Genomic DNA, 19998 nt, shown 5'->3' with positions numbered 1-19998 from the left:
GACAATGAAGTGGTTTATTGTAACTTATCTGTTACAGCCTCATAGACATACCCCGGTGGTGCACCACTTTCACTGATAAGGAATCGGATTAATTATTTTTGACAGTTTACTTGGACAAGGTAATATGACAATTTCTTGAACACAAATGAGACTAATTTCCCCTCCAAGATATGAATTTGCGCAGCCCTGCAGTTTACCCTATATGGAACAAAATTCAAATGTATAAGACACTTTTTTATATTTTCAACCCTAATATGAAATTATATTTTTCCAAACATTGAGCAAAAATGCCTTTTTTAGACTAATTGATCTCTAAAACCTCGAATAGAGTTCTCGAATGAGCGTGAATATGTTTGTACTCTGTACTCTGGAAGCCTGTTCATGCCCACCATTTACCCCACCTAAGGCCCACCTAAGTGGCTTGGGTTGATTCCTGCAAAACTGAAATATATGTGTAGCTTATCATGCCAGCATTGTGTGTTAAGTGGCACAATTCAATAAAAGTAAAGCCCTCAAGTTTGAGATAAGAATAAGCATTATCATAATCGGATAATCTCTATTCTTCCCAGCTTCTAAAATGGTTTAGAAAGCACTCGTGAGACCACTGTTTTCTTAAAGTTTATCAGGCCCATCTTGTTTTCAACATCTCTGCTTTTAGCTGCCTGCCTAAGCCCCTCCATTCACAAACCACAGTTGTTTTGTTGTGGCCAAAAACAATGGCTTTAAAGTTAACGCTAGACTTTAAAAGCTTGAGGTGGCTATGACTTCTCCAGAATTAATTTTCCCAGACGGCCAACAACTTCCTCCTGGGGGATGTGGGAGGAATAGTAGCTGGAAGTGGACTTAAATGTTTATGTTGTGCTTGCCTTCCTGCGCAGGGCGACGGAGGAGGAGCAGCAGGCCCAGTCAAAGAAAGGGCTCAAGAAACAGCAGAAGGAAGCGGAGAAAGCTGCGAAGAAGGCTGAGAAACAGGCCAAGCTGGTGAGTGTGTTTTGGGTTTGTTGTCACACATCCGGATCCCCTCTTACAGCTGCTCCGTTGACGTGCGGCCCAGACGGTGCATTGCACGTTCATAAGGTTTAGTCAGACAGTGGGAGGGCCACTGAAAGCCATTGTCTAGGTATTCCTGTCATTTTAAGCTTGTTTATGTTAGCCAAAACAAAGTGCTATTTTCTTCCATCTTAACAACATCGATAGGCCAACGGTCCACTTTTCCAATGGGTATTTGTATCCGAACAATAGTGGTGATGTTGTCGTGCCTTGGAGCATATTCTGAATGACGTTTGCCACTGCCGGTGCCCTTTTGAGCGCTTTGAACAAAATGTGTCATCTAGCTCAATTTATCCCGTATCATCCAACACTAATCCCCAGCTGTACAAATGATCTGCCATGACTCAAGCAGCCTTTATGTGGAAAGAGAAATAAAGGGTAATATATCTTTTGGGAAGACTTCCTCCTGTCAACCTTCAGCTCTGGAAAAATGGTACCTCACAAACACAAAAAAGCCATTTATAAAAAAGGGGGAAAAAGATAGAATACGAACATTTACTGTGCACACACATTTCATTCTTCATTTCTATTGATGAGTCTCAATTATCTATTTGATTTTTCATTGTCTTACTAAAAACTGAATAAAAAATGGGTTAAATTTGAATTTCCTAACATGAATAATACAAACATTTAATCATTGCAATTTTACACAAGTAGTCAAACATCTTCAAAAATATGAATTCTGCTTCAACCTCAAACTTTTAAACCTCTTGATTTGAGCATTTAGCATTTCAAAGCTTATTAGAAATGGCTCTCATTTGCAATTAAATTGTATTTGATAGCACAACTCTACATCTTGATTCATGCACTATACTAGGCAAAATGTCAAACATGAATTAATTAATTTTGATCTTTTTCCAGTTTTATGGTATGAATATTTGTTGATTTGCACTTGCCTACCTTTTTTACAAAAAATACATATGCTTTTTCTTGATGATCTGTGAGCTCATAAAGCCGAAAGCACCATGTGATAGAATTGAGAAATTTAAAGACGCTGAGATGATTGTCAGAAAGGCTGACAAGAACAAATTGAAATAGTCCCTTTATTTTTTTACTAGAGGTGTATTTCAAAGGCAAATCCATTCTCATTCAGTATCGCTCTACTTTTCCTTATAGTCTTAATGGCTAAGATGAATGTTTATGGATTGTTCGCCACATTATTGTGACACTCTTTATTTTACTCTTTATTCAGTTCATCATAAAGCGCATCATCCATCATATGACAGATTATCATATCAGGGATGGGCGATTCCCAATTGACTCGGCTCCCACCAACCGTCTCCACGCGCCCGGATCCATTTTGCATAGAAGATGGAATTCTAACTTTGCCAAGACACAGACAGTCATTTGGCTGAAAGTCTGTGTGAAGATAAAATATGCCCCTCGACTCTCATTGTCCTACGCGGCCATGTGTAGATGTATTATCCTTAATGAACAAAACATTTTTTATCATCATCTATATTTGGCCATGTTTTTGATGATTTTTATTCATAATTTATGTTATACGTTTGACATTTATTTATTTCATTTTTAATAGTATTTTTTTTCTTTCCACTGCATTTGTCAAATTCAAACAATGCAGTGGCTCGGATCAGTTGCAAACACAGGAACTTGTTTCGGCCTTAAGGTGCAACATAAATCAATGAATAATAAGATAATAATTGTATAATGGCAACGTCTGTAGAGTCAAATATGGCATGATTTCATTAAGAATTTACCAATAAGTCTGCTTATTATAAGTCTGATTATTATTTGGTTTCTGGAACTTGAAGATGATTTAAAATTACATGAAAACTGCAAAATCCGATGTGGGCACCATTATCAGAAAGAAATCTGATGTTTTTCGCTGTTGCATATCATTTTAATAATCTTAACTCTCAAAATGTGATTATAATCTGATTCTTAGTGCGCATGTGGCGGTACACAGGGCGAGTCATATTTTGTTTTTGTGCAAGCAACAAAGTTTTTTTCTAATGTCTTTCTGAACAATGCTTTTCTTCCTTTATGTTTCAGGCTGCCGATCAACAAACCACAGAGGAAGATGTAAGTGTTCCCAATAGGATCAGAGCCTTATCCTCCTAAACCCGTCCTGCTTTCTTACTGTCCATCTGATTCAGCTTCTGGAACTGTGTTTGCAAACCTTTTACACAATTTCATATAACTCTGAATATTTCTGTCCTTATCTCATGATCTAGACATCATGGCACTTTGAATTATTATAATAATAATAGTTTTTTTTTTTTTTTTGCAATTGATGTGCACACAACTAAGAATTTGTTTTCTCTAGGACTTTGCAAAGGATCGCTATGGCGTGTCTGCTATGGTCCAGTCTCAACAAAAACTGGGTGAGTATTGCAACTATTTCTTTTATCAGCAGCCAGTATAAACAAAATACCATGTGAAGTTTATGGAGGGCATTGTGTCTCCATTACTGGCTTGTTGTGATGGGCTTTCACAGACGTCATTGCTGGAGACTATTTGACCTAAGTCAGTCTGATTTGATTTGATTTGATCAAATCAAATCAATTTATTTTTGTAAGGCCCAAAATCACAACAACAGTTGCCTCTGAGGGCCACAGGGAGAAATGAATCAACAATGTCTGTGGTGGCGATGGAGTCAGACAATGTCTGTGGTGGCGAGGGACGATGTCCCAGGGTCCTCTGTCCTTAGACTCTCCTTCTCGGCCAGGAAAAACTACAAAAAAAAAAAATGCAAATGGCGTCTTTACATGAGAACAAAGCGACGTGGGGTTGTCCTTGTAAAAAGTGATCAGCCAGAGCACTCCTCTACTCCTGCACCCCCGCTGGTGATTCAGGAATGAGCGGGGTTTTGTTTTTTGTATTTTGGTGTTGGACGGTTAATGCAGTTTGAGTGAACAGCCCTATGTAGGTTTCAAATGTTGAATTTATTTAAACTACCATACTTGAATACTTCAAAACATCTTAAAGGCTTAAAACTCAATTTTATCAATCCTCAACATCAATGAAAATGTATTGGCTGTAAAAATTGACAACATGTCTCAATTAAGTCAGAACAATGGATCAAATAAAGTATAGAGTTTTACTAAATGACTGTGCTTTACTTGTGGACTGTAAACATTATTGTTGTCATATAATCATTATCTATTACTATACTGGCTCATGTGAGAAGTAATTTTATAATAAATACAGTGGCTTTATAAAAAGAAAATGTAATCTGATTTTCATCAATAATACATTCACATTCACATACATTCATTTTCTCTATGTAGAAACTTTATTTTTTGTTAATGTATCTAAAAAGTCTCAACGTACAATAGAAATAATTGTTTGATTAGTCGCTTAATGGGAAATTAATTGCTGTCTCGTCAGCTGCTAAAATAATTTGTTAATTTATAATTAGTTGGTTGCAGTCCAATTGATGAGATTTTGTGAGGTTACGTTTTAGTTATATTTTGCATATTTAATCTGAAAACTGGCACTTTAGGATTTTCCGTCTACAAGAAGTTTCAAGCCTGGTTCTGTACTGAAAAAATCACTTTCACAATTCTTTGCACTAATGTAACTTTAAGTAATATCTTGCCATTTCCTCTTGTCCAAATAATCTCAGAAGTGAAAATTAGTCATTTTATTCAGCAGAAACGACATGGCTTCCCGACCATTTGTAGAAACTAGCTGCAATAACCCATTGTCAGTACTGAGACAAATACATATGCTGCGTTCTGATCTCCTGGTATGGCTATAAATTACATGCATCACTCAAACTGCCACAAGAAACAAGAGATTTACATCAACAAATCAAACACTGATACGAGGAACATGCACACATACAAACGGCGCCTCGCTTCTGATCTGCTCCGATTACGTCTGAACTGTTGCCAAAAATGTACATCAATAACACTCCTCCTCCTCCTCCATCCTGACGCCTTTTGACGCACCAACACTTCAAGTCCTCTTTTCCTCACTGCATTTTTGGACGATAACTATTTGATTAATAGTTTACGATAAAACGACTGGAGCGGCAGGCTTGTAGAAGACGTCCACGAGTCTGGCGTCACTTTCAGCTCCATTGGTTTCAAACAAAGTGGCCAGTACATTTTACCTGCATGGCTTTGTCAGTTATGGGGAAGGAGACGCTCGCAAGGGTGTCTGCTTCTTTCATGTGGGCTGACAGACAGTAGGGACAGCTCTGTTACCGCGCTGTAGCCGTTGTGTCTGCCTCTCCTTCAGCTTCGTAACAAGGGGGGCTGAAGCATGGCTCTGACTGACACAGGTGAAACTAGAGTCAATTTGTCATGAAATCCAAAGAGAATGGGAGTTGGACAGCTTTTCAGCAAGCCTCCTAGTGTGTCTTATTTATTATGGGGCCTCTGTAATTTGAGGATTATATTGTGCATTTGTCTACACGTACAAGCTTGCCTCTTCACATTTCTTTTGCCCGCGGGCGTCTGCGGCGAAAGCGGGCTTGTATATTATTTGCACTGAAGCAGAAAATGGAGGATTTCTCAAGTAGATGAATTGTTTGGTAACTTTCATCGCCGCCATTAAGTGTGAACGTAAAAAGTGGGTGGAAGGGAGGCACAAGCTGTCGAGTCCTGTCCAACCTGCAGGAACAGCATCCTGACGTCCTCACACAGACTTTGGTAACAACTAGCAGATAAAACACGTTTTAAAGCGTTTATATATTTTATATGGAAGCAACTTCAAGTTCTGTGATGTGGGCCACCTGTGTGTAATGGCCTCAAACCATCACGCTCCATTTAATAACTTTCACTGTTATAGTCTAAAAAACTCCTTTGCACCTTTTTGTTTTTTTCTTTTTAAACATTCATTTTTCACACCCTTCTCACAATTTGAATCATTATTTTTTGCTTTTCTTTCTTTCTTCAAATATAATTGCTTATCTTGGTAAACAAAGACATTTTCAAGATTATTTGTGATTTTTAATGTGAGTAGACTATAAAATTAAACGCAAAAGAGCAGAAACATCACTTTCTACCCTCGTTTTGAAGATTTTTTAATAGTTTTATTGTTTAGTATTTTAGGCAATGCACTCTATTATAATTTTTCATATCTCCAACAAAACAATGGCAATATTATACATTTTTTACCTTTTTCCTTTGATAATTTTCTTTGTATAATTGAGTCTATTCATGTTAACTGTTAACCTTTTATGTGTTTTGTTTGTGTGTGTTTATTTGTTGTTCATATTAAGCAAGTTGTTAAAAGTAAACTAATACAAAGTAATCTCTGTGTTCCTGAGACAGACAGAGCGCTGGTGAAAGTGGACGACCTGACTGTGGAGAAGGCCGATCAGCTCCTGTGGGTCCGCGCCCGAATCCACACCAGCAGAGCCAAAGGTGACCAACACTACATCCTTATCATCACTTCATCTTTGTGTCAAAATAAAACCCGCTAACGTATCCGACCCCTGAACTCCTCCTCGGTGGAACCTCTGTGAGCAAAGGTTATGCCCCTGGGCCAAATCTTCACAGCACAACCTACTCTCAAAACTGTTATCCAAGCTGTTGTTGACCTCTGTCTGGTTTTTTCCCATGGCCTGCTCTGCTTGAAAAAAAAAAGCCGTTAAGAGTATGTGGTCCCAAAGGTCATGAACGAACCCAAACGTAAATATACAGTATGCAAATCACATAGGCTGAAAGGCTCTGAACAAAGCAAGATTTGGCAATATAATTTCCCACCGTCTAAATAGAGGTCTATCTCACAAATGTTTATTGCCTACGTCCAAACATTTGTTGTACAGTGGTAAATTGACTAGGTATTGAATGAATGAATAACTAACTTTGATCGAATACAGGTAAGATTTTTGTTCTACTTCTCAAATAAGCAAATGTACACTTGTATTGTTTTTTAATCCATGATAAATTCTTGACCATCACTCAAAAGATTTATAAACCGTAATACTCTGTCTTAATTAAAGCCCCCTTATAGTTAATCAGACCTTCATAATTAATTCATGACATCAAAACACCTAATGGCTATTTTTTTGCTGCAATATACTTGGCCCTAAGGTTCACAGTGGAACCAATAGACACTTGCGTGGCAGGCTTCCACCTTCCTCACAGTTAAACAGTGTGAAGACCTAAGGGTGCCTCTGTTATTATTCTATGAAAAGCATGTCACTGCCAACTGCGAGATCAGATAACCTCTATTTACCGAGTTCCAGCTACTGGCAGCGATGCGCCTGCTCCACTTCCACACAATAGACGCGCTCTTATTATTACTTCTCGGTGTGAAAGCCCGAGCCCTTTTTGCTGAGGCTGTTATGAATAAACAGATATCAATGGTGAGCTTGTTTCCAGGGAATATCTCACACTTCTATGGCTGTATTTTGTGTTGATGTATCATGTATTTAACCGCTGCTCTATACCGTACTTTTCGGACTTTAAGCCGCTACTTTTTTCCCATGCTTTGAACCGCTTTCCCCATGTGTGGACAATAAAGGAATATCTTATCTTAACCCTACGGCCCATACAGCTTTGCGGTTAATTTATGCATTTTTACTGGCTAACGGCCACTGAGGGGCACTGTAGCAGGAAGTGCACAAATCTGACACACTGTAGAAGAAAAGAAGTCAGTGGTAGAGCTGGGTTTCGATTTAAATTTCAAGAATCAATTCGGATCAATTTTTTTCCGATTTCTCGGATCCCATCCGATTCGATTTCGATCTGATTTCCGATTCGATCCGGGGGTTAATTTTATTAAAAATGAAAAATGTATTTGAACAGTTTCCTTCACTTCATGACTGTGTAGAGAAGCAACATATTAAAACTAGTATTATATCAATATTAAACAGCAAATCTTACAAGTATCGTTATTAAAAAAAAATTATAAAAAAAGTCTATCTTTGGACGTACAAATCGATAATCGGTCATTAATATGCGAATCGATTAAAAATCGGAAAATCTATTTTTTTCAACCCAGCTCTAGTCAGTGGTTTCTGTATTTCAAGCTTCAGAACGCTGTGTTTTATTACAATCCAACTCATATTCACTGAGATCATAATCTAATTAGACCCGCGGCGCAGCGAGACCCTAGTTTCATAAGACAACCGGTGTGTGTAAATATCATGTTACAACATGGGCACCTTTGGCTTATTAACAGGTGTGGCCCGTATATGTACAATTTCTTGTTTCTATGTAAATTTCGTTGGAGCGGCTTTATTTTATAATTTAGACATTTTAAATCACAGTATTGATCAAAAACAACTTTAATAAAACAACGTATCTGAAAACCTGCCCTTTTATAGTTTGTCACTTTAAATGTAATCACAACAAAGTGCTGTACTGCCGGACCAGGCTGTGGATCGTTGCAGTTCACAGTAAAGAGCAACAAGACCCTTGCAGATAAGATTCCATCCATCCATCCATTTTCTACCGCTTGTTCCCTTTCGGGGTCGCGGGTGACTGGAGCCTATCCCAGTGACTTTGGGCCTTAGGCGGGGTACACCCTGGACAGTGGCCAACTTGTCGCAGGGCCAACACAGAGACACAGACATTGACATCACGCTCACATTCATTCACTAGGGCCAATTTAGAGTCACCAATTTTGCCTAACACATGCATGTCTTTGGACGGTGGGAGGAAGCCGGAGAACCCGGAGAGAACCCAGATAAGATTGTTATAGGAAAATATATGTTCAAGTTTGTTAGAGCTAAATATTCCAACACAATATAAAAGGCCTTCTCAATCAGTTCATTATCCATGCAAAATATTATGTCCATAAATGCAAATGGTCAAAGAAAGTACTGCGCACGCAACAATTAATTTGTTTGGCTGACATGGAAAGGTTACTATGCAGTTAAAGGAAAAAAAAGAAGACTGATTAAGTACAGAGAAGTTATTGTGTATGGATGTTTGGGGATAACATACATTTTTGCAGCAGGAGAAAAACAAATGCTCAAACTTCTAACTAATCTCTTTTGAAAAAATAAAATAATATTAATATTGAATGAATAGTATGAATAGAGTTTAGAATTTTAGTACAACACTACATAGGAGTCACAGTCCAAAGTACTCTAACTAGATTGCCAGATTAAATTGAATTTGATGTAAAAACCTGCAAATCATTGCATCCTTGAAAGAAGATCTGTTGCTGTTGTGCCACTAGGAAAAAAAAAAGCTTCAAAACGAGGTCAAATTATTTTCATGTATTTATGCAGTGGCTAACTTCAAGTAAATTCTAATAATACTAATAAACCGTCTTATTTGTCTCTGTCGGCTTCATCCTCTGTGGCTGTAAGGAAGTCCATGGGCACAACAACATCCTGATTGAGTTTGTTGTGAATCGCATCTGTTGGTGGGATTTTGACATTTCTTTCGTCCCCAGCACTGTCCACCCCCCTCTTTCTCACACACTTCAAAGTCCCTGGGTGGTCCCACTGTCTCTGCCTAAGTTTGTGTTGGCTAACATGTTTACAGTGTTCACAGGTGTGTATTTGTTAGGAAGGTAGTAACCAGCTTTTTACAAACTCATTGTTTTTCAAAGTGAAGTTCCATTAACAACTGACTGACACTGTTCAAGAGAAGAAAAACAAAAGGATTTACTGTTTGATGATCATAAATCTACCTGCAGTATAACATCAATTACACCCTGGGACCAAACATTTTCCTATACATGGATTAGATATACATACCTAGGACCTATGAGCCGTCTGGAGAAAGCTAAAGCATTGTAGGGACGTGGTACAATACATTTTATTACACCAGAGATGGCTACAAGCCGTAGTCCTTTGGCAGAGGCAAAGTGACAGCAGGTTAACATTGAGCAGGCAATGTCCCATGTAACATTTACAAGCTAAAAACAAACACTGACATCCCATCACCAACAGGGGGAGAACCTCATCAGCAATCTAAGAAAAAAATAACCAATTTAAATATCTACAATTTATATTTTTCCTACACACCCCACATCCGTAATGACTACACACCTGATTATCTTTAAGACATTTCTTAAGATTGAATTTAAATTGTCCCAGAGTATTACACTCCCTAGATGAAGCTAAGCTGCTGGTCCAGGCATGGTCTGCATTTCAAATTCAGTAATGGTAGTAATGGGTTTTAAGCACCAGAGTAAACGACAACTGGACATAACCCTCCCACTTAGTTGGACTAAAATAAACATCCCATGATTGGAATTTTGTTGTTTATTACTTTAGAGTATAAAACCACAAATTAAAAAGATACAAGAACAAATCTCAAAGTACAACAACTTCATACAGGGCAAATAAACAAACTACATAAAATAACTGAAAGCTAATAAAGTTAAAGTATATCAGAATGGGAAAGGGCCTCTTTCACTATCCTCACAGATATTGCTCGTAAACAAACAGTAAAACCTCTACTTTAAACTAAACCATCAAAGTTAATCCCGGTGTCCGGCCTTGCAAAGCTGTGGTCTCAACTGCCCGCTGCTAACACGAGTGGGATTTGTGTTTACAGGGAAGCAATGTTTCTTGGTCCTGCGTCAACAACAGTTCAACGTGCAGGCTTTGGTCGCAGTGGGAGACCGTGCCAGCAAGCAGATGGTCAAGTTTGCTGCAAAGTGAGTAAAGAGTTTTTGCACTTCCTGTCAAAATGGGCAAAACAATGGTGGGAAAATCCTGGGCTTTAAAATCATCAGTAGCTCCTATTTCCACACATCAGTAGCCAGGCGGAGGACGGAGGCATCAATCATTTTACACATTACAACAAAAGCGGGCCGTTTCAGGGCGGGGCCGCACACCCAGGCACGTTAATGCGGCGGTTCCTGTAGAGATGGCAGATACGGCCCCTCCAATAAGACGGGGAAGAAATGCTCAAGAGCCAAGCATCATCAGTCATCTTAGCAGCCAAATCCTAGTCCATTACTGGAAGTGTGTGAATGAACATAACTGTAGGTGCATATTTCAGGTGGAAAGCAAGCTGTGATTTGAATAATGACTTTGATTCCGGGAGCTGTCTTAAGTCCTCTGAATCAACTCATCATCTCATTGGAAGCTTACTGTTTTTTCTTCTCTTTTTCACTATTTAGAACTAGTATGGTATTTACTTTTGACACACATTTACCGTATTTTCGTCGCACCTTTTTCTTGGCCGGGGTGCGATTTATACATATATTTATACTGATATACTCCGGAACGACTTAAATGTGATTTGAGTATTATTTGTTATTTTCACAATTGCAACTGCATTTCATACTCCAGTGCGACTAATATGTTTTTTTACTCTCTATTATGCATTTTTTGGCTGGTGCGACTTTTACCCCGGTGCGACTTATAGTCCAGAAAATATGGTATATCCCAGTATTTTTTTTATGGCGTTTATCAATAACAATGATGAGATGATAATACGACAATCCAACAGAAATATGTTGAAACTTTTTTGTAAAGACATCAGTTGAGGTTAATTATCCATAAATGTTTGTTAAATTAATCAAAAAAACGTGCATTTTTTTAGCTGTTCTTTTTCTTTCTTTTTTTTAACTTTAAACTATACTGGCTATTCACTTCACAAAATCACAATATTATCCGAAATGTGATACATCAATCACCTCTTGTCTAGTATAGGCTTAGTTAGACTTGGTATTATGGTAAAAATTACTATAAAATGCAACTTCTCTTTATTGCTGCCTGCAGAGTATTAAATATAACTAAGCTATACAGACAACAGGCAAGCGAACTATACAATATTTGCAATAGGTTGTAAGTGTAGATGTGACACTTAGTCTATTAAGTGTAACATAATAGGCTTTAATTTGTTCTTGTATCTTTTTTCCCCATTGTGGTTTTAAACAACATTGAGTGGTTGTGAGAACGGCGCAGATAAATGCACAAGGCAATTATAGATCTCCACATTTTCTGTTTTACTATGTGTACATTCTCAGTTTGTAAATACAGATGCACACTAATGTTTTCCTTCGTTAAATACACATTTATGAATTATATTTGGAAAGATATTTTTTCAGCAACTTGAATTATGTTGAAGCCCTCGCACTGCTGCTGATGTTGCCAAATGAAGCACTGGCAAACGCCCACAAGTGCCAGAAGAGAATGGCAGCGCTGAAAGTGGAGAAAAAAGAGCCCAAGTTTGAGAACAAGCTGCTGTGTAGCTGAAGTGCCTCAGAGGTGTATACCATGTCATTCTCTCCAAGAATTTAAATCACGGCTGACAAAAGCCTTCATAACTCACTGTAAAAACCGAGCAGTGTCAGTCAGTATTTAAAATGTGTCAAACTCCATCATAGTTTTACTCTACGACATCATCCACTGCACAGAAATGACTGAGTGCTAATGGGGACACTGCTTTAATGAAATGTAAATTATTCGTGCTTAGGTTCAAACCCCACGGCATAATATGTTCGAATTTACACCACCTAAAAGAGTTGTAGGAATAATTCAGTTTGTTCCTGTCCTAATTGTGATAATACATATTATTCTCATTGGTTTGTTAACAGTGGCTAAATTGCAGCAAATGTCAATAAAAAGCATTCTGTTGTAAATGTTGTACTGGCCACATGAAAAATATACAAATCAGCTCACACATTGTGCCTGATAAATAGTAATATTATATATAGGGGTTTATTGCCGTTGTCGGTGAACAGAATTCACAAACTAGGAACTTTCATTAAGGTGTAGTGGTGGTGGTAGTATATACCGGTAGATATTGGCATATCTATACATCTATATCACTCTATTTCAATTCAACGTTCAAAATTTAAAGTACTGTAGATAGATAATTTTCAAGATAATCAAACATTAAACTAGTAAAAATACAGGCACCGCATTTTCACACTGTCACTGTGCTTAAGACAGGTAGTCTTGGAACGGCTCGTCCTGCATTCTGGTGTAGAGCGAGTCTCATGAGAAAGTGCCCGACCGTTCAGCATTTGTATTAATGGACACTGCATGCAACCTGCATTTGGATCAACTTTATATCAACAAGAAACTCCTGCCTTTTGTGCTGCTGGTAAAACCTCTTGACGCTCTCTGCCGCCACCAGCACATCGTCCTCATGGTGTGTTTATCAAAAGACCTGCGCGTACAGCACCAGAGACGTTTGCGTGCTTATCCGTGCGGTTCTTTTTGCTTAACACTTTGTCATGGGAATAAGTGCAGTGATCAGTTGATGCCTCTCGCATGGCTCATGGTGCGATGTTTGGGGAAAGTGAGGAGAGGTGTGTGTGAAGTAAACCAAACTAAATCTAACTCACAATGGGATCGCTGCACAGGGTGCACTCACTTGTGGAGATGATATCGCTTTACCTCAAAAAGATATGTTCCACCTTTAATGAAAGCCATCAAATGCATACAAATATTGATTTTTAGAGTGCAATAATGCATCAACAAAGCAATTCATATAAAAGCAATACATTCATTTCTAAGTTTAATGAAGACTAGACTCTGCATGAATTACTATTTTGAAAACGTCATAATTATTCACTTCCCAGCTTACACCCATCGAGTTTCTTTGTAGGCTTTCATCTGGCATTTTATAACAAACCAAACATACAAAGGTTTTTTTTTTCCCCTAATGAGCCCAAGGTTGCCGCAGCTTTGACCTGTATTCTTGACCCGGCCGCACGAGCATGATGACCCCCGCTCTGTTCCAAGTGTCAAATCCCTCTGGCTGCATTACAGTCCTCTGCCCTCCTCTCAGCCTTCATTCAGATTCAGTGCCCTTTTCCCCCCTACCACTTTGTAGCTTTAAAATAATGCAGCAAAAGGCAGGCCAGCAGAATGTAAAACCTGTCAATGTATATACTGCTGCTACTACAGAGACTTTCACAAGCACACGACACGCATTTCAATAATCCTGCTCTCATACGAGTTCACTTGTTACAGGCTTGCAATTGCAAATCTAAATTGAGGAACTGGCAAGCAAGATTGTGTCGACCTTTTGTAACCGTTCAAAGAGCCAAAATAAATAGGCTGTACTGCACCAACGTTAAAAGCAGATTTTGAAGGAATAAATGTCTTTTTATAAACTACATTTCAGATTCAAATGATTTGGAAAGTGAAGTGCAGCCCTCTCCCAGCTAGATAGCCAGAGGTGTCACATTATTAAGTGAAGATTATTGTATTATTTTAGCGCCTTATTGCTCATTTCTTAATTATTCAAGCCTCATTAACAACCAAAATGTCGGTGGATCCATTCAGAATTGTAACATTTTGTATTAAACTTTCACAACAAAACTGAAAAGTCTTATGATTGTATCTCTTCTATCTTTTCCGTCTTTACCCAGTGTTGGCCGCCTCAATATGTTCTTGCATCAAGAGCCACAAGTGCAAAGTCACCCCTTGTCTTATCATGGATCTTTTTCTCACGCTCTGTTTGTGTGAAGCGGTTGACTTTGGCCTGTGGAAGCGTCTCTGCTGCCTCCCTTCACTGTTTTCTCAGTGTGTCGATTGGTGATTGACAAGTCGTGTAAGACCAGGATTACATGTAAAGCCCCTCATAATCATGCCCAGGGCAGAGCTGATATGGCTGCCTCGTTCTCAGTTCACACATAAAATGTCCAAGTCACTTGCACTGTTTAATTAAGAGCTCTTCAGATCAGCCCCTTTATAACTTGAGACCTCTGAAGTGCTGAAGGATCCATGGACACAACTGAGGATGGTGGATCCAAGAGATTTACATTTGCATGTCAGATTTGTGGCACTAATAATATGCGCAGTTTCTGATTAATAAGGTGCAACACGCCTATAGAATAGCACATGCTCATTTTAAATGTTATTCACACCCGTCTGGGCAATACTGGTGTACCAGATAGTTTTTAGAATAGTTTGTTTTAATCTTTATTATTGCAGCGCTTGTGCAAAAAGGCAATTCAGACGGTCGATGATCAATACCAGTATTTGTTGTATTAGGCTGGTCCCTGAGGTCCTCAGAGGCCGATATGGTTCATATGTCACTAACATCCGAGATGTACTTTGGTGCTATACATGGAGGGACCTGTACACAAGCAAAGCTGCTTTAAAGTCTATTCTCTGAGCCACAGGGAGCCAGTGCATGGACCTTTAGAACAGGACTGATCTGATTGTACTTCTACTACTTACTCTATGCCAACATAGACTAAGAAGTCGTTTTCAGGCCACCCAGGGAATCGATGCATTGTTGACTTGTTGGTCACATTGGACATTTCACAAATCAATCTACTTTATAGCGCAAGACTTTTCCCTCGCTTTCCACTAAAGTGAACTGAGATTTTGCTCGACCAGAAGGGCCTCAACAATGGAAGTGCTCATCTGTGGCATAAAGAGGCAAAAGTGGGCCCGGCGGAATAAGATGACTAGTCCAGATAATTATTCATCAAAACGTTATTGGAATTTTTTTATATTTGACCAGTCACGATTTGTCAATTAATCGTTGCAGCCCCACATCACATTACATGTAAGTGTAAATTGCTGATATTTCAATTTCTACCCTTTTTCACTCAACGAGTATGTGGCTGTATGAATGCAATTTTATCAGCTCAAACGTCTCCCATATTTTTTTCCACTGTGATGCTGCGTTAATCGATTATATTTGCTTTTCTGAGTAGTGGATGCCTCTTTACCAGCCCTAGCGCGCACAGCATTAATATTGAGTTGTGTTTATCTAGCTGATCTCATGCTATGAAGGGTTGACCAGGGCGGCAGCTGCTGGGGACTAGAAGGACAGCTCCAGCCCGGTGTCGAGTCCCTCATTACCGCGTTTTAATGAGGCCAATTGAAGGATTACAGCAGGTTTCCCCATCTGCTTGTGTCATCCTAACCGTTCGTGAAGTCCTTTTGTACGAGATGATGATGTGAAGGACGAGACAAAGAAGACGGGCGCTAGTAGAATAGTCTTAAGTTGTATTATGAAGGGCTGTAGTCGAAGAAATTCTTGGTCGACTTAAGATAAGCGTTGCCGATCGATTAGTCTAAAGAGGACAATGGCTAAAATATAATCCTCTTTTATACAGAAAACTGCTGATAAACCATGTATTTTGATGCAAAATACAGATTAAACTCAATGATTCACTCCTTTTAATCTCTAAGTCATTACATGCCTTTTCTTTTTTTCTGTTGTCCCATATACATAGAAATCTACATGAAATAATCCAAAAATAAAATGTTTGTTCGATTTAAACTGGCTTTGAACTATTATTGTATATATGTATAACAGCTTTTAGTAGAACCGGGCTGTATCATGTCGCAGGGGATGGGGATGTGATATATTCGTTCGTCCACTGCAGCTGATTTTCTTCCCAGTTGTGAGTGGAGGCAGACAGATTGTGGGTAATTATTACAGCTAAAGCCCAGAGCGATTTAAACACCGACTCTGAAGGTCCCGTAGATGCTAAAAGCGAATAATGAAAGGGAGTGAGCCCGAAACGATTAATTACAAATGTTATAGAAGAAGAAAGGGCAATATCTTACCAAAAAAAGTTTAAAATGTGAAGGAAGAAAAAGTACTTAATCTGAGTAGTTTGTTGGCAATGTCTGATGTATGCTATTTCTGCTTTCATTTTTATCTAAAGGCAATTGCTAGGTTTGCAGTCGCTCAAATCTACTCTACATGGATGGTAGGTTTGGGCATAATTGTATACAAGTGCTGTTAAAGTATTGTGCAAATAAGCACTTATGATGTTCAAAATTGTGACTCAACTGCCTATATGTTGAAATGTGAGGTGCATTTTTCCACCAAAAAGCTTGTCTGGGACTGGGGATTGCTAGCAGCTATAAAATGTGTGTGGAGCTGTTCGAATTGCACAACAAGCAGGCAACCATACACAACACCTTATGCTTAAACTATTGTTGAGTAACTTTGAGGCCCATTATGTGCCTTTTGCTCTTCAGAAATATGCGTATCCACTTAAAATGGATTATGTTGACACGAAAGCTGTGATTGCTTTTGTAGAGCAAGCTTGTGTTGTGAATTATAAAGATATAAACTGTTATCTGAATGCAAAAGGCAAACAATAAAACCTGTAAGGAAAAAAGACTTCAGGTTTGTTAAACTGTTGATTTCAGACTTTACAGAAGCAGATGTTTCAGTTGAGACTTAACCACAAGTTTATGCTAAATACTCAGTAGCCCTCTCCTCCCGTTTGCCGCAGCTACGTTCCCCCTTTTTGATGATTGGAAACCTAAATCGCAAACCGGCAACCCACCCAGAAGCGCACATCACTCCCACATATATCACAGGACGTCTTCACTTCTCGTGGGAAAATAACATTTGTCCATAGGCGTCACTTTATGAACCGTTGTTGTTGATCACGAACCCTCCCACGCTGCAGAGTTTGTTTGTAAAGTCGCAGGCAGCGTTTACCCTTTTGGCTTTGTGTTCGTCTCCCGCAGCATCACCAAGGAGAGCATTGTGGACGTGGAGGCGGTGGTGCGCAGAGTGGAGCAGAAGATCGAGAGCTGTTCCCAGCAGGACGTGGAGCTGCACATCGAGAGGGTGGGAGCTCTTTTTTTTTCTTTTTTTTTATGCCGTCATTGAATGTAACACAAACGCGCATTAGAAAAGAGTGACGGATAAAGATAAAGGACGACACTGTTAAATTTAACCGTCACTCAATACAATTCAAAGTGGCTCCAACGGTACATTTTTCTTGGGACGGGCAATGAGCTGCTTAATAACCTGTATCTTGTTTTGATACACATGCTCAGTGTGAAAAATAAAAAGTAAATTTTTTGCAATACTGCCTGGAACAAAAGTATGAACTCGTCAAAATCCAGCATAGTATATGACTAGATTTGGGCTGCAGTGCTGACTAGACTGCTATTATTTCATTCGGATTTCAGGTTTTACAGTGCTAAAAAATGTCAAGCAGTGTTTTCTGCTGCATTAAAACAAACCTTGATTTGAAGCCTAATTACGGTAAATGCGGAATAACGTATTTTCCGGACTATAAGTCGCACCAGCCAGAAAAAGCATAATAGAGAAGAAAAAAAAACATTTATCAAATCAAATCAATTTATTTTTGTAAGGCCCAAAATCACAACAACAGTTGCCTCTGAGGGCCACAGGGAGAAATGAATCAGCAATGTCTGTGGTGGCGATGGAGTCAGACAATGTCTGTGGTGGCGAGGGACGATGTCCCAGGGTCCTCTGTCCTTAGACTCTCCTTCTCGGCCAGGAAAAACTACAAAAAAACCTCTTTGGGAAAAAAGCGTAGAAACCTGGAGGAGTTCCAGTGAAGGAGAGATCCGACTCTCACAGACGGACAGACGGACACGAGGAGACTGGAGCTGGACCCACTCTTCAGGCAGATGAGGGACCGACTGAGGCGAACTGGACCCACACTTTAGGCAGATGAGGGACCGACTGAGGTGAACTGGACCCACTCTTCAGGCAGATGAGGGACCGTCCACACAGGGCAGGGACCACTTCACCAGGAGAGGGGCATCTGGGTCCACAGGTCCTCAGGAGTGAAAGAAAGAAAAAGAAGGCGGTGAACAGTTTGCAAGTGGAATCAAAAAATAAATATTGTTTGATAGCATAAGTAGTCAGAAGAAGAGGATAGTGCTCAAGCTGTCATACTTCCCCCAGCACAGTTACTCCTAGGGCAGCGTAGCTAAAGCTGTGGGTTTATGTTTCTTTTATTCTTATTATTTATAAGTTGCACTGGAGTATGAAATGCGGTTGCAAGTGTGAAAATAACAAATAATATCACACACGTCGCTCCGGAGTATATAAGTATAAATATAAGTCGCACCCCGGCCAAAACTATGAAAAAAGCTGCGACTTATAGTCCGGAAAATACGGTATCTATTTCGATATTATTAAGGAAAGGGTACTTTTTTAAGACGGTATAATGTAATTTTTAACACCGAATAATTGTATATATTTTGAAATTGCATACTAAGATCATTTTAAAATTATTCAGGAAAGTTAAAATTTTTGTCTGTATCAAAACTTCTCGCGTCTACTTTCGATCCTAGTTTTAGTAATGATTTTTTTTTTGACAACCCTAATCTGAATAGTCTCTTTACTATGTTGATGTAAGTTGCAAAGTTAATATCTGCTGCTAACACAAGTAGTAACGCACATGATCCATACCAAGAAATGACTTCCCGAACCGGCCCAGAGAAAGTTTTCAAGTTTTCGCAGGGCTCCCCATTATCACAGTCTCTCTCTTTGGCTTCATTGTGTGCATATATATATTCCGGGTACTTTCCTCCGTTGGTGATGTCAGGACTTTAGGGGGAGTTTGACACAATGTGAATCTTAATACTCTTTGTTGCTCTGCTCTAGATAATCGTCATTAGCCAGGCCGAGCCACGTCTGCCCCTGCAGCTGGATGACGCGGTCAGGCCCGACGGGGAAGGGGAAGAGGTAAGGCTGCTGCCAGCGCGAGGTCATGGGAAGTGCATTTCAGCTCAGAGCTGGAGCCAAGGCAGTGTCGGCTTCCACATCGCCTTCAAGTGCTTGGCATTACATGATAACTATAGGAGTGGTGTCTGCTCGGTTCATAAAAGAAATGCACTGCAGGATTTCTTGTCGGTCGGTCTGTTTGTGTTGTTTCAGAAACATCGTGTGTCTCAAAGGTGCAACTTTCCTGGTGAAGGAGCTGTATTTAAATGCAATAAAATCAGAAAGGATTTAAAAGCTGGTTTACGTCTGTTAGATGAAACCAATAAAAGATTAGATGAGATGACCGTATAAACCCTTATTTATTTCATTTTATGATTAATTTTTATTTGTGTACGTCTGTGTATTTGAGCCGCCGTGGCCTTTTATAGCTGTAAATTATTGTTTGCCAATTATTCCGCAACTCGACTCAAACAAACAAGCAGGTTTCATGATGCAGATACATTTTGTGTAGTTTCATCTCTCTGGTCATAATGTCAAGGTGGAAGCAACTTTTTTGGAAAGGTAAAATGATTACCGGCCTCTAATGGAAAAAAAAAAACATATCTAATGCCATAAAGACCCGTTTTAGCGGATGGAACTGCATTTTGTACTTCAGACTGATTTGTCTGGTACTACACCTCAA

General features: G+C 39.2%; 1 protein-coding gene across 1 annotated transcript in view; it reads left to right on the top strand.

Moving 5' to 3' along the window:
• dars1 (aspartyl-tRNA synthetase 1) overlaps nucleotides 1-19998 on the top strand; it is a 43205-nt gene that overhangs the window by 2702 nt on the left and 20505 nt on the right. The window contains exons 2-8 of the mRNA XM_072445156.1: nucleotides 879-981; nucleotides 3064-3093; nucleotides 3338-3395; nucleotides 6297-6389; nucleotides 10491-10593; nucleotides 17354-17456; nucleotides 19257-19337. Of these exons, the coding sequence (XP_072301257.1) occupies nucleotides 879-981; nucleotides 3064-3093; nucleotides 3338-3395; nucleotides 6297-6389; nucleotides 10491-10593; nucleotides 17354-17456; nucleotides 19257-19337 (571 nt within the window). The remainder of the gene's footprint in view (nucleotides 1-878; nucleotides 982-3063; nucleotides 3094-3337; nucleotides 3396-6296; nucleotides 6390-10490; nucleotides 10594-17353; nucleotides 17457-19256; nucleotides 19338-19998) is intronic.

This window comes from Eucyclogobius newberryi, unplaced genomic scaffold, assembly GCF_026437365.1.
Source record: "Eucyclogobius newberryi isolate DKJ021-1_F unplaced genomic scaffold, fEucNew1.0.hap1 SCAF_14, whole genome shotgun sequence".
NCBI classification, from domain to species: domain Eukaryota; kingdom Metazoa; phylum Chordata; class Actinopteri; order Gobiiformes; family Gobiidae; genus Eucyclogobius; species Eucyclogobius newberryi.
This window is presented reverse-complemented; position numbering and strand designations above follow the sequence as displayed.